At 33.2% G+C, this 14,643-nt stretch overlaps 1 protein-coding gene across 13 annotated transcripts in view; it reads right to left on the bottom strand.

The window, feature by feature from the left end:
- FAM227B (family with sequence similarity 227 member B) overlaps positions 1–14,643 on the bottom strand; it is a 195,864-nt gene that overhangs the window by 147,412 nt on the left and 33,809 nt on the right. For all 13 annotated transcript variants that reach the window (XM_057306165.1, XM_044390977.2, XM_044390979.2 and 10 more), the window contains 2 exons: positions 13,301–13,427; positions 1,118–1,255 (listed from right to left, as the gene is read on the bottom strand). In XM_057306165.1, coding sequence (XP_057162148.1) covers positions 1,118–1,255; positions 13,301–13,427 — 265 coding nt within the window. The remainder of the gene's footprint in view (positions 1–1,117; positions 1,256–13,300; positions 13,428–14,643) is intronic.

Genomic DNA, 14,643 nt, shown 5'->3' on the forward strand with positions numbered 1-14,643 from the left:
TAAGTAACTGGATTGCATCCCAGGAAAAAAACTCAAAAATATTTGAAGGAATAAAATAAAAATTCATACAAAACAACTAAGTTCATTTAAAAAGGAACTGATAACTGAATAGCTCTACATTATAGAGAAATGGAATTTGTTGTTAAGAACTTTCCTACAAAAAAAAAAATTCTAGGCCTTGATGACTTCATTAGTGAATTCTCCCATATATAGGAGGAAAAAAAAAATACTGATTTTATACTAATTCTTTTAAAAAAAAGAAGAGGAGGGAACATAATGCTTATTACTAAAATGAGACAGGATAGTACAGGAAAATAAAACAAAATTTTATCAAATTAAATCCAGTAGGACATGAATAAGTTAATACACAATGGCCAAATGGGATTTATCCCAGAGATTCAGGGTTGGGTTAACATTTGAAAATCAATCCCTATAATTCATTATATTAAAAGACTAAAACAGAAAAAATAATAGGTTCATCTCGATAGATGCTAAAAAGCATTTGTTAAGATCCTACATCTATCCATGCATTAAAAAAAAAAAAAAAAAAAAAAATTCTCAGCAAGCCCGGAAGAGAATGAAACTACCTCAACCTGACAAAAGGCATAAAAACTGGCAGCCGAAATCTATTTAAAGGCAAATAACAGAACATTTCCCCTCTAAGGTCAGGAACGAGGCAAGCATGTCCACTCTCACTGCTTTTAGTTAGCATTTTCTTAGAGGTCCTAGTCATAGGCATGTAAAATAAACAAAAGGCATGTAGATTGGAAATGAAGAAGGAAAATTCTCTTTATTCTCAGATGACATGATTTTCTATGCAGAAAATCCTAAGAAATCTATAAAAAGGCTACTAGAACTAATGAGATTGTAGGATAGAAGATCAATATAAAAATATAACAGGCAAATGGGAGGAGGACATAATTAAGCACATACCACTTTTATAATGAAAAACTAAAATGTGAAGCAATATTCATACTACTATAACACCAATCTACAAATCAAATGTTATTTTAAGACCCTCCAAAGAATTAATCATTAGAAAAATTATGATAAATCAATACCTTAATATACTTGATTTTGGCTATTTCATCCTGCAGTTGACAATAAACTTACTTACCAGCCATTATACGTGTCTGACTCCTTTCAATCCTGTCCTTTATAGATGTTGAAGGTGCTTTCTTAGTACCATGTATGGTTGTTGTGGTGAGCTCTTTTAGTTTCCAGTGAGCCCAAAAACCTTTCTGAGGCTTTAAACCTGTTAATATAAAATGTACATTTAGTCAAGGAAATTAGCATTTGAAAATATCTTTAAATTTGTCAAAGCATATTTATGACTATTACATGTTTCAGCCTCACAACAATCCAAGTTTCATATGAGGGAAATTCTGTAAGAAGTATTAATGCCTTATATATAAAACAGTGAATTAGAAAAGAGATAAAACTTAATATCATCTTCTGACTCACAGACATAAGCTAAGTTAATTGATAGACATAAGAGGAAGTTAATTATTGCAAAAACATGGAAAGGACCTAAATATCCAACAAGAGTATATCCATACAATGGATTATCAAGTATCCACTAAAAGTTATCTTGTAAATATTTGTTAACATAGAAAGGCTTTCATTATATGTTTTTTGTGAAGAAGAATTTTTACCTCTTGTGTATGTGTAGCTGTAGCTTAAATGTTAACATGATTGCTTCCAAGTATAGGTGACTATCATCATTATTCCTTGTCTGTATCTCCTAATATTTTTAAGTAATATTTATGAATCAATTGTAGTAACAAAAATAAATTAAAAAAATTTTTTTATTTAAGTTCAAGTTAGTTAAAAAATACTGTATATTAATTTCAGGGGTAGAATTTAGTGATTCATCAGTTGCGTATAACACCCAGTTCTCATTACATCAAGTGCCCTCCTGAATGACCATCACCCAATTACCCCTTCACCCACCCACCTCCCCTCCAACAACCCTCAGTTTGTTTCCTAGAGTTAAGAGCCTTTTATGGTTTGCCTCCTTCTCTGATTTCATCTTATTTTATTTTTCCTTCCCTTCCCTTATGTTCCTCTATTTTGTTTCTTAAATTCTATATATGAGTGAAATCATAGGATATTTGTCTTTCTCCGACTTATTTCGCTGAGCATAATACCCTTTAGTTTCATCCACATAGTTGCAAATGGCAAGATTTCATTCTTTTTGATGGCTGAGTAATATTCCACTGTGTATACCACATCTTTATTCATTCATCTGTTGATGGACATCTGGGCTTTTTCCATAGCTCGGCTATTGTGGACATTGCTGCTATAAACACTGGGGTGCATGCGCCCATTTGAATCAGTGTTTGTATCCTTTGGATAAATACCTAGTAGTGCAATTGCTAGGTCATAGGGTAGCTCTATCTTTAACTTTTTGAGGAACCTCCATATTGTTCTCCAGAGTGGCTGTACCAGTCTGCATTCCCACCAACAGTGTAAGAGGGTTCCCCTTTCTCTGCATTCTCACCAACATCTGTTGTTTCCTGAGTTGTTAATTTTAAGCCATTCTGACCAGTATGAGGTGGCTGCTCACTGTGGTTTTGATTTGTATTTCCCTGATGATGAGTGATGTTAACCATTTTTTCATGTGTCTGTTGGCCATTTGTTATGTCTTCTTTGGAGAAACATCTGTTCATGTCTTCTGCCCATTTCTTAACTGGATTTTTTGGTTTTTGGGTGTTGAGTTTGATAAGCTCTTTATAGATTCTGGATACTAGCCCTTTATCTGATAAGACATTTGCAAATATCTTCTCCCATTCCATAGGTTGCCTTTTAGTATTGCTGACTATTTCACAAAAATAAATTTTAAAATTTCTACTTTTGTTCCAAAAGCTGTGTACAGTTGAATAATTTATTTAATTACACTGGAAACACATAGCCCCAGCAATAAAAATGAGAACAATATAAATTCCTTTGTGTACTTCATATGGTTGTTCTGAGAGTTAACATGTGAAAGTGTTCAGTAAATGGAAAATATGAGCTAATATTACTATTATCAATATTACTATACATTGATATACTTGTAAATATAGCCAATATTTTTTCAGTAGTGAATGTTCTATGAGGATTACTTGCTATATATATTTGGCTGTCAGTTAGAATTTTCTAAGTGTTTTTAGATTAGGCTATCACTTATTTCACATTAGTTGCCCCTAATAAAATGTGCAGAAGACTTCAGTTTAATTCACTTGAATGCTTCTTGATTGTCTATGTTTTAAAATATAGTGTATTAACAGAAAATTTGAGGTATAGTAAGGCTAACAGATCCAGAAATGATGGCATTGAAAAGACATCTTATTACTCACAGTTCCCAAGAGGAGGGGACACACCATGCCATGGTGGGCCATACATGGAAACACTGTGGCTGGTCAGAGGGGAGAAGGGAAAAGTGAGCAAGAGGCTTTACTGTGGCTTCCGAGGAAGGAAGGGGTGAAGCAGGGTAAACTGGCTCAGAATTGACTAATTTGAATAATTTCAACAGGCTCTGGGGTATAGGGACTATCCCTAGTTGTTTGGTACCTGGTCCTGGAATTATTAGGATAAGGGAATAGAGGTCTACAGTGTGAGAACCCAATAAATGAGGTGTTGTCCTGTGGGCTCTGTATTGGTTGGTTTCATTTGAAAATCACATTTCAAAAAGTACATTTATGGATGAGTTGTTTAATATCTCTAGGAATTAGCTAAGTACGGCAGAGCAGTCCTTCAAGGTAAAGCAAGGTTCCAAATGTCAAGGTATCAGAACACAAAATAAAAGACATGGTTAATACAGTCTAATGTTGAATAATCATTCCATTTCTGGGATAAAACTTACTTGATCCTGGTAACAGTCAACAGACACTTTTGAAGGCTTACTATGTACTAAACTATGTGTTTGACATAAGAGACTCAAAATTCAATTCAACTTAATCCTTGCCTACCCTCAAGGCAGATGTGAAATTATTTGACACAGTACCTGGTCCATAGTAAGCACTTAATACAAGTTAATTTCTCTATTGCTTCTTTTCCAAATTAACCACCGGTTGAGCTGCCTTCATCCTATCATTATTTTTTTTAATAATAATATTTTTTATTATGTTAATCACCATACAGTACATCCCAGTTTTTGATGTAAAGTTCCACGATTCATTACTTACATATAACACCCAGTGCACCATGCAATATGTGCCCTCCTTACTACCCATCACCAGTCTATCCCATTCCCCCACCCCCTCCCCTCTGAAGCCCTCAGTTTGTTTCCCAGAGTTCATAGTCTCTCATGGTTCATTCCCCCTTCTGTTTACCTCCCCTTCATTCTTCCCTTCCTTCTCCTGCCAATCTTTCTACCTCTTATGGTCCATAAATCAGTAAAACCATATGAAAATTGTCTTTCTCTGCTTGACTTATTTCGCTTAGCATTATCTCCTCCAGTCCCGTCCATGTTGCAGCAAATGTTGAGAAATCGTTCTTTTTGACGGCTGAGTAATATTCCATTGTATATATGGACAACATCTTCTTAATCCATTCATTTGTTGAAGGGCATCTCGGCTCCTTCCATGATTTAGCTACTGTGGACAATGTTGCTATGAACACTGGGGTGCATATGGCCCTTCTCTTCACTACGTCTGTATCTTTGGGGTAGATACCCAGTAGTGCAATTGCTGTATCATAGGGTAGCTCAATTTTTAACTTTTTAAGGGACCTCCACACTGTTTTCCAAAGTGGCTGTACCAACTTGCATTCCCACCAACAGTGTAAGAGGGATCCCCTTTCTCCACATCCTCTCCAACATTTGTTGTTTCCTGCCTTGTCAATTTTTGCCATTCTAACTGGTGTAAGGTGGTATCTCAGTGTGGTTTTGATTTGAATTTCCCTGATGGCTAATGATTTTGAACATTTTTTCATGTGTCTGTTAGCCATTTGTATGTCTTCATTGGAAAAGTGTCTGTTCATATCTTCTGCCCATTTTTTGATTTATTTGTTTCTTGCATATTGAGTTTGAGAAGTTCTTTGTAGGTCTTGGATACCAATCTTTTATCTGTAGTGTCGTTTGCAAATATCTTCTCCCATTCCGTGGGCTGCCTCTTAGTTTTTTTCACCATCCTATCATTACTTACAAGTAAGAATTTCAAATTGATCAGTAAACATTGACTGTTGCAAAAACTGGCACTAATATAGGACCACAACTTCCAAATGAAGGCATTCTTTATCTTTAGCCTTGATGGTTTTTAATTTCTTATTTTAATGTCCATTTTTACAGTTTTATTGAAATATAATTGATATAAAATATTGTGTAAGTTTAAGGTATACAACTGTATTTATTTGATACATTTACATATATTGGAATGATCACTCCACTGAGTTAGCTAACAGCTCCATCATGTCATATAATTACCAGTTTTTTGTTATGGTGGGAACACTTAAAATCTACTCTCTTAGTAACTTTCAAGTATATGATACAGTTCATCAACTATAATCACCATGTTATATATAGTTCTCCAGAACTTGCTCATCTTATAACCGGAAGTCTGTACACTTTGAGCAACATCTACCCATTTCCCCCATCCCCTGGTAACCACCACACCACACTATTCTCTGTTACTATGAGTTTGGCTTTTTTAGATGCAAAATATAAGCATTATCATATAGTATTTGTCTTTTTCTGTCTGATTTATTTCACTTAGCATAGTGCCTTCAAGGTCCATCCGTATGGTTGCAAATGGAAAAATTTTCTTCTTTCTCGTGGCTAAACAATATTCCATTGTCTGTAAATACCAATCTTCTTTATCCATTCATCCATTGACAGACACCTAGATTGTTTCCATATCTTGGTGGTTGTGAATAAGGCTGCAATGAACATGGGAGTACAGATATCTCTTTGATATATTTTTATTTCTTTTGGATATATACCCAGAAGTGGGATTGCTCGGTTACATGGTAGCTCTATTTAAATTTTTTAGGAACCTCCATATTGTTTTTCAAAGTAACAGCACCAATTTACTTTCTCACCAACAGTGCCCAAGAGTTCCCTATTCTTTACATCCTTGCCAAGACTTATTTCTTGTCTTTTTGGTGCTAGCTATTCTGATGGATGTGAGATGAGATCTCATTGTGGTTTTGATTTGCATTTCCCTGATGTTTAGTGATTCTGAGCATCTTTTCATGTGTCTGTTGGCCATCTGTATGTCTTCTTTGGAAAAGTGTCTGTTCAGTTCCTCTATTCATTTTTAAATTAGATTTTTGTTTGTTTTTTTCTTGTTTGTTTTTTTGCTAGTGAGTTGTAGGAGTTCTTTATATATTTTGGATATTAACCCTTTATCAGAATATGATTTGTGAATATATTCCATGAGTTGCCTTTTAATTTTGTTAATGGTTTCCTTCACTATGCATAAGATTTTTAGTTTGATGCAGTCCCACTTTTTAATTTTTGCCTTTGTTGCTTGTGTTTCTGGTGTCATATCCCAAAAAATTGTTTCCAAGATTGATGTCAAGGATTTTTCCCTGATATTTTCTTATGGTTTTACCATTCAGTTCTTATTTTTAAGACTTTAATCCTCTTTGAGTTAATTTTTTTGTGAGTGGTATTAAAAAGTCCAATTTCATTCTTCCACATGTGGTTATCCAGTTTAACCATCACCATTTACGGAAGAGAGTATTGAGTATTATTTGACTGTATTTGTGAGGGTTTATTTCTGGGCTCTGGATTCTACTCCATGGATATATGTCTATTTTTATGGCAGTACCATTATTTTTGATTACTGGAGCTTTGTAGTGTAATTTGAAATCAGGAAGTGTGATGCTTCCAGCTTTGGTATTTCTCTGGACTGGTTCTTTTGTGATTACATACAAACTTTAAGGTAAAGTTTTTTCTATTTCTGTAAAAAATGCCACTGGAATTTTGATAGGAACTATACTGAATCTATAGATGGCTCTGCAGAGTATGGACATTTTAGCAAAATTAATTCTTTCAATCCATGAACACAGGATACCTTTCCATTTGTTTGTCTCTTCTTCAATTTCTTTTATCAAAATCCTATAGTTTTCAGTATACAGATCTTTCATCTTGACTGAATTTATTCCTAAGTACTTTATTATTATTAATGCTATTGTGAATGGGATTGTTTTATTACTTTTTCAGATATTTTGTTGTTAGTATAGAGAAATGCAACTGATTTTGTACAGTAATTTTGTACCTCGCAACATTGCTGAATTCACTGATTAGTTCTAACAGTTTTTTGGTGGAGTCTTGAGGGTTTTCTAGACACAGGCATAACACAAGAGATATTGAGTGTTCAGTTCCAGACCACTGCAATAAAGTGAATATCACAATAAAGCAAGTTGAATCAATTTTTTGGTTTCCCAATGCATATAAAAATTTTGTTCACACTATGCTACAGTCTATTAAGTGTGCTATATAGCATTATGTCTAATTTAATACACATACTTTAATTTTAAAACTTTATTGCTAAAAAATGCTATTACCTGAGCTTTCAGTGAGTTGTAATCACTAATCAGATTATCGTGCCAAATATAAAAATGAGAAAGTTTGAAATATTGTGAGAATTACCAAATTCTCATGGAGACATGAGGTAAGCAAATACTGTTGGGCAAATGGCACTGATAGACTTGCTTGATGCAGGATTACCACAAACCTTCAATTTGCAAAAAACGCCATATCTATGAAGCACAATAAAATGAGGTATGCCTGTAGAAGATTATATCATCTACAAAACAAGGCAATTTTACTTCTATCTTTCCCTTTTGGATGCATTTTACTTAGCTTTTTTATTTTTTTCTTCCTTTCCTGACTGCTCTGGCTAGGACTTCCTTACTCTGTTAAATAGGAATGGTTAAGGATGGGTACCTTCGTCTTGTTCCTTATCGTAGAGGAAAAGCTTTCCGTCTTTCACCACTGAATATGTTAGCTATGGGCTTGTCATATATTGACTTTATTATGTTGAGGTACGTTCCTTCTATACCCAATGTGCTGAGTGTTTTTGATAATGAAAGGATATTGTAATTTCTCAAGTGTTTTTTCTGCATCTACTGAGATGATCATGTGGTTTTTCTCCTTCATTTTATTAATGTGGTGTATAACATTTGTTGATTTGCATATGTTGACTCATCCTGCATCCTAGAGATAAATCCTGCTTGATCCTGGTTTATGATCCTTTTAATGTGCTGTTGAATTTGGTTTCTAATATTTTATTGAGAATGTTTGCATCTATATTCATTAGGGATATTGGTCTGCAGTTTTCTTGTAGTGCCCTTATCTGCCTTTAGTATCAGGGTAAAGCTGGCCTCTTAAGATGAGTTTGGGAGTTCAGCTTTTTTGGAAGAGTTTGATAAGGATTGACATTAATTCTTATTTAAATGTTTGGTAGAATTCACCAATGAAACCATATGGTCCTGGACTATACTTTCTTGGGTGGTTTTTAAAAACTGATTTAATCTCCTTGTTCATATTTTACAGTTAGAGTAATTATAGGTAGGTAAGGATTTACTGATGTCATCTCATTAATTGTTTTATGGCATCTTTGTGGCTCCTTTGTTCTTTTCTTCCTCTCTTGCTGCCTTCCTTTGTGAATTGATGATTTCCATAATGGCTTGCTTTGATTCTCTTCTCTTTATCTCTTGTGAATTTGCTTAGGTTTTGCTTTGTGGTTACTGTGAGGGTTACATGAAACTTTATATAACATTCTATTTTATGCTGATAATTTAACTTTGATTGCATACCCGGAACTACTCTTTTACTCCCTCTCTTTTATGTTTTTGATGTCACTGTTTACATCCTTTTCCATTGTATCTCCATGAAGAAATTATTATAGCTGTAGCTATTTTTAATATTTTTGTATTTAACTTTTATACTAGAATTAAGTGGTTAACACACTACCATTCTACAGTATTAGAATATTCTGAATCTAACCATATGCTTACCTTTACTGGTGTGTTGTATATTTTTATATAATTTTTTGTTATTAATTAGTGTCCTTTCATTTCAGCTTGAAGAACTTCTTTTAGTATATCTTAGAAGTCAGTTCTGGTGAACTCCCTTAGCTTTTGTTTGTTAGAGAAAATATCTCACCTTCACTTTTGATGGACACCTTTTCTTGTTAAAGTATTCTTGGTTGGCCATTTTTTTTTTTTCCTTTTAGCTCCTATCTGAAACTGATGAACCATTGCTAGCTTTGAAGATGAAAGAGGGCCATGAGGCAAAGAATGTACACAGCTTCTAAATGCTTCAAAAAAAATTCTTCCACAAAACCTGTAGAAGAAATACAGCTCTGCTAACATCTTGATTTTAGCCTAGTGAGACTCATTTTGGATTTCTGACGTCCAGGACTGTAAGATAATACAGTGTGTTGTTTTAAACTGCTAAGTGGTAATTTTGTTACAGCAGCAAGAAGAAACTAACAGAAACTAATAGCTATCCAAAATGGTTGGACTAACTTAAACTCCCACCAGCATGTCAGTCTTTTATTCTAAGAAAATGTGGGTTTGAATTTTTTTTTAAAGATTTTTGTTTGTTTCAGGTTTTGTTTTTGTTTTTGAATTTCAGTTAGTTAACATACAATGCAGTATTAGTTTCAGGCTTACAATATAGTGATTCAACAATTCCATACATCATGCAGTGCTCATCACAAGTGCACTCCTTAATCCTCATCACCTATTTCACCCACCCCCCACCCACCTCCCTTCTGGTAACCATCAGCGTGTTCTTTACAGCTGAGTCTGTTTCTTGGTTTGCCTCTTTCTTTTCTTCCCCTTTGCTCATTTGTTTTGTTTATAAATTCCACAAAGGAGTGATATCATATGGCATTTGTCTTTCTCTGATTTCACTTAGCATAAAACTCTCTAGCTCCATCCATATTGTTGCAAATGGCAGGATTTCATTCTTTTTATGGCTGTATAATATTCCATTGTGTGTGTGTATGTATATATATATATATATATATATATATATATATATATGTATGTATATATATTCCATTGTATATGTGTGTGTGTGTGTGTGTGTGTGTGTATGTACACACACACACATATACACACCACTTCTTTATCCATTCATCAGTTGATGGACACTTGGGCTATTTTCATAATTTTTCTACTGTGGATGAACATATCCCTTTGAATTAGTATTTTTGCATTCTTTGGGCAAATACCTAGTAGTGCAATTGCTGGATCATAGGGTAATTCTATGTTTAACTTTTTGAGGCACCTTCGTACTATTTTTCACAGTGGCTGCACCAGTTTGCATTCCTACCAACAGTATAAGAGGGTTCCCAATACCTGTTGTTTCTTGTGTTGTCGATTTTAGTCATTTTGACAGGTGTGAGGTGCCTTTGGAATGTCAACATTAATGATAAATTTGGATTCAGTATAATGCAGAAAAATGAAGTGAGATAATTGGAAACAAAGAAATAGAAATTTTTTTGCAGAGGATAAGATTTTGTATGTAGAAAACCCAAAAGTATGTACAGATAAACTATGGGTCAAATTTTATCAATCTCTGGATACAAATTAAAAGGTAAATTATAATTCATTAGCAATAGTTTGAAAATGAAATTTAAGGGGCGCCTGGGTGGCACAGCGGTTAAGCGCCTGCCTTCGGCTCAGGGCGTGATCCTGACGTTATGGGATCGAGCCCCACATCAGGCTCCTTTGCTATGAGCCTGCTTCTTTCTCTCCCACTCCTCCTGCTTGTGTTCCCTCTCTCACTGGCTGTCTCTATCTCTGTCGAATAAATAAAATCTTAAAAAAAAAAAAAAAAGAAAATGAAATTTAAAGTATTTCTAATAACACTCCAAAAATGCCAAATGCCTAGGAAAAATAATAAAAGATGTACAAGATCTATATGCTGAAAATAGAAAATATACTGAGATAAGTTAACAAAATGCTCAATAAATAGGGAGATATGCCCTTTTCATGAGTGGATGACTCAATAAAGTTAAGACAATGATCCTAAAACTTATCTATAGATCCTTGCCTGGTCATGGCAAGAGTAAAGGGATTCTTTCTATAATATTAATTTCTTTTTAGATAACATTGGGTAGAAGTCAAATCAATCTGTTTGCCTCTATAGTAACAGAACTATAATTAAAGACTAGAAAAAAATCTAATTTTATGTATCTATAAAATTGATTCAGTGTTAGAATACTGGTAGCTAAAACCCCTAAAAATTATTCATTGTAAATTTAAGAATAAAGATATATCTAAACTGTATCAGGTGAAGATTTATGTTAGAAAGAATTTTTCTCTCTTTTGTGAACACATATTTTTTTTAGGAGAAAAGGGATTTTTAATTGGTTAAAGATATAGCACATATTAAAACCATTGGAAATACAAATAAAATCCTGTGGAAACACACATGTGTACTAGTCTATGCAACCACACAGAGAATATATAGAATTCTATTTCTGAAAAATAGGAATACATCTTTGCTTTCAAGCCACTGGGTACCATTTATAATATTTTGCTATGTATCATTATATAATAGAAACAACTCAGTAACTTCCCAACTCCAAATATGATACAAGCCACAGTATTTAACATAAAGCAAAAAAAAGTAGACATTAATAACTAAAATATAAACACAAAAATCTTTGCCATTAAAAGGCATTATCTTAAAAGACTCTTGGGTAAAACAGAAATCAAAATTTCAACTACATGCTGGATATGCTCTATCTCTTGATCAATATAGTGATTTCATGTATACATATGTGTGTGTATAGCTGGGTTCTTCCCATAGGAAGCTCCATGGACTTCCTATGTTTCCAATTTGTATTCTCCCCTCACTACTATGATTGTTTCATTAATTCTCAACAATTTTTGTTAGAACGTTGGATTATAATTTTTATCTGCTGTGTTCCATTTTTTAATTGCTGGGTTAAAAATTTCATCTGTTTTTGCTCAATTTTTTCTATTGAGTATTAAAATCTGTATTAGTTTGCTAGGGCTGCCATAACAAAAATGCGATAGGCTGGAGGACTTCAACAACAGAAATTTATTTCATCACAGTTCTGGAGGGTGGAAGTCCAAGATCAAGGTACCATCAGGTGTGATTCCTTGCAAGGCCTCTCTCCTTGGTTTATAGATGGCTAACTTCTTGCTGTGTCCTCACATGGCCTTTTCTCTGTGAATACACATCCCTGATGTCTCCCTATTCTAAGAACACCAGTCCTATTAGATTATGACTCACTCAAATGATCTCATTTAACCTAATTACGTCTTTAAAGTCCTATATTGAAATGCAGTCATGTTCTGAGGTGTACTGGGGGTTAGAACTTCAACATGTTTATTTTGGGGGACACAATACGGTCTAGAATAGGTCAGTAGGAAAGTTGTCCTGTTCATCATCACATATTTTTTGTATAGTATCTTGGTATGAATGCTGTGTACATTCCCTTTTTATTTCTTATATTAGAATTAGTTGGATTTTTCTCTATAATTAGGAGACTCTTGACTGTGTGTGTTGATTGAAGTGGGGGGGTGGTTTCTCAGGACTGTTTTCTAGTCTTTACCTCTCAAGGGCTCCCTTCTTAAAATATGAAACATTTTCTTTTAGAAGTGATTTGGTTACTAAGAACTGGTGTAAAATAGTTTAAAAAATCAGTCAAAATTTGTATACAAAGATTTACAAGAAGAACTATTTGAAAATTGTCAGTAGCTTCTGGTAGTCCACAAGAGTAAAGCAATCTTAAAAAAAAAAAGTGTTGGGGAGGTCACTCCGAAATATGAAACTCTACCTTAATTTTAAACTCAAGTACCTACATGTCTAGCTAAGTGCTCTAGGATAGAATTTCACTTTCCTTCAGCCTTTCAGTCCTATCACTCCCACCAACACATATACCACGATTCAAAAAACAACTTTTCCTTGATTAGTGATTGATTATATTTCTTCAAGGAACTCAGTTAACTCTAGAATTTACCCAATATTATTTGCCATAAAAATGTCAGTAGTGTTCCAAAGAAACACATAAACTATTTATCTTCCAAATATGAATATATATAGTATAATTTTATTTCTATGGAAATTCAATTTTCTATAATAATTCCATTGTTTATAAAATTATTTGGCTTCTAAAGCTAAAAACAGATTAATTTTGGTATAGCAAAACTTTCAGAAGAAAATAAATAATTGTTATTTCTTGAAAAACATACACATCAATATGGCATGTTTCGTAAGGCAAAGAATTACCAATTTTTTTAGCTGGAGTAAACGAGATACTGTATATGAGAAGTTTTAGGTATCAAAATAATGACTAATATGTAAATGATATACTCATACCTGACAACCAAAGAAAAATATTATTCCCTAGATCTTCTTTAAATTCATCATTAAAAAGATTACTGGATTCTGGAAATGCTTCCTGGAATGTTGCATAAATGGCCTGTGCCAAACAATCAGGATACACCTGTCAAAAATAGAGTCATATTAGAATAATTTTATATTTTATATAGTATCTATCAACTACCAAAGAAATGATTAAGTTTGTGAAATATACATGTACCTTTTTTCTTATAGCTTGCGTTTGACCACTTATAACTTCTTTGTACCTCTAATTGAGGGACATGAACAAAGAAGAGTTGAAAATAAAATCAATTTGGCTATTTGTTGGCATTTTAGAAAATTCAATTTGGATAAAAAGATGAAGTTAACAATTAAGATAAAGTTTGATGATTCTATTTTAAGTTTTGATGATTATTTCATTTAGAAAATTTAATTTGGATAAAGGATGAAGATTAGGTTTGATGATTATATTTTAAGATAAAGTTTGATGATTATTTATTTCATTTAACCTTGATATTGTTATCCTCTTTTAGAAAGTAATATATACAGATCATTATAATAAAAAGTATGTTTATGTATTTTTAATTAAAATATAATTGACATATAACACTGTGTAAGCTTAAGGTATACAACATGTTGATTTGATACACTTACATAATGCAATATGATTACTACCATAGCATTAACTAACACCTCTATCACCTCACATAATTATCATTCTGTGTGTGTGTGTGTGTGGTAAGAGTAGCAAGCATATTTTTAAATAACTGAAGTCGGTATAGATGAGTTAATATATTGCAATTACTATTGTATTGTTTACATATGAAAACTATGAACAGATATCAACAAATATATGGTTCTACCATTATTCTATTAGACTTAAAATCCCTAAACTACTAAATACCTCTTAGGAAGTGACTAAACATAAAAGTTACATTTTTACATTAAATTAAAAAAAAATTAATTCATTATTCTTGTACTCAGCAACCAAATAAATATCTAAAATCACATTTAGCCCTTAATAGTAAATGTAAAATTTTGTAATCTGAGTGTCCCTTAGAGGTCACTGTCCTAATCCTTGGAGTGTGTAAATGTTCATTTACACAGCAAAAGGGCTTTGCAGATTTCATTAAGTTAAAGATCTTAAAATGGGGAGATTATATTGGATTATCCAGTGGGCCTCAATCACAAGTGTCCTTTTAAGAGGAAAGCTATGGAAATTTTTACTACAGAAGAGAAGAAGGCAATGGGATGGCAGAAAAAGAAATTAGAGTAATATCAGAATCCAAGGAATGTGGGCAGCCACCAGAAGCTAGAAGAGGCAAGAAGTGGATTTGCCT

This window comes from Ursus arctos, unplaced genomic scaffold, assembly GCF_023065955.2.
Source record: "Ursus arctos isolate Adak ecotype North America unplaced genomic scaffold, UrsArc2.0 scaffold_36, whole genome shotgun sequence".
Classification (NCBI taxonomy): domain Eukaryota; kingdom Metazoa; phylum Chordata; class Mammalia; order Carnivora; family Ursidae; genus Ursus; species Ursus arctos.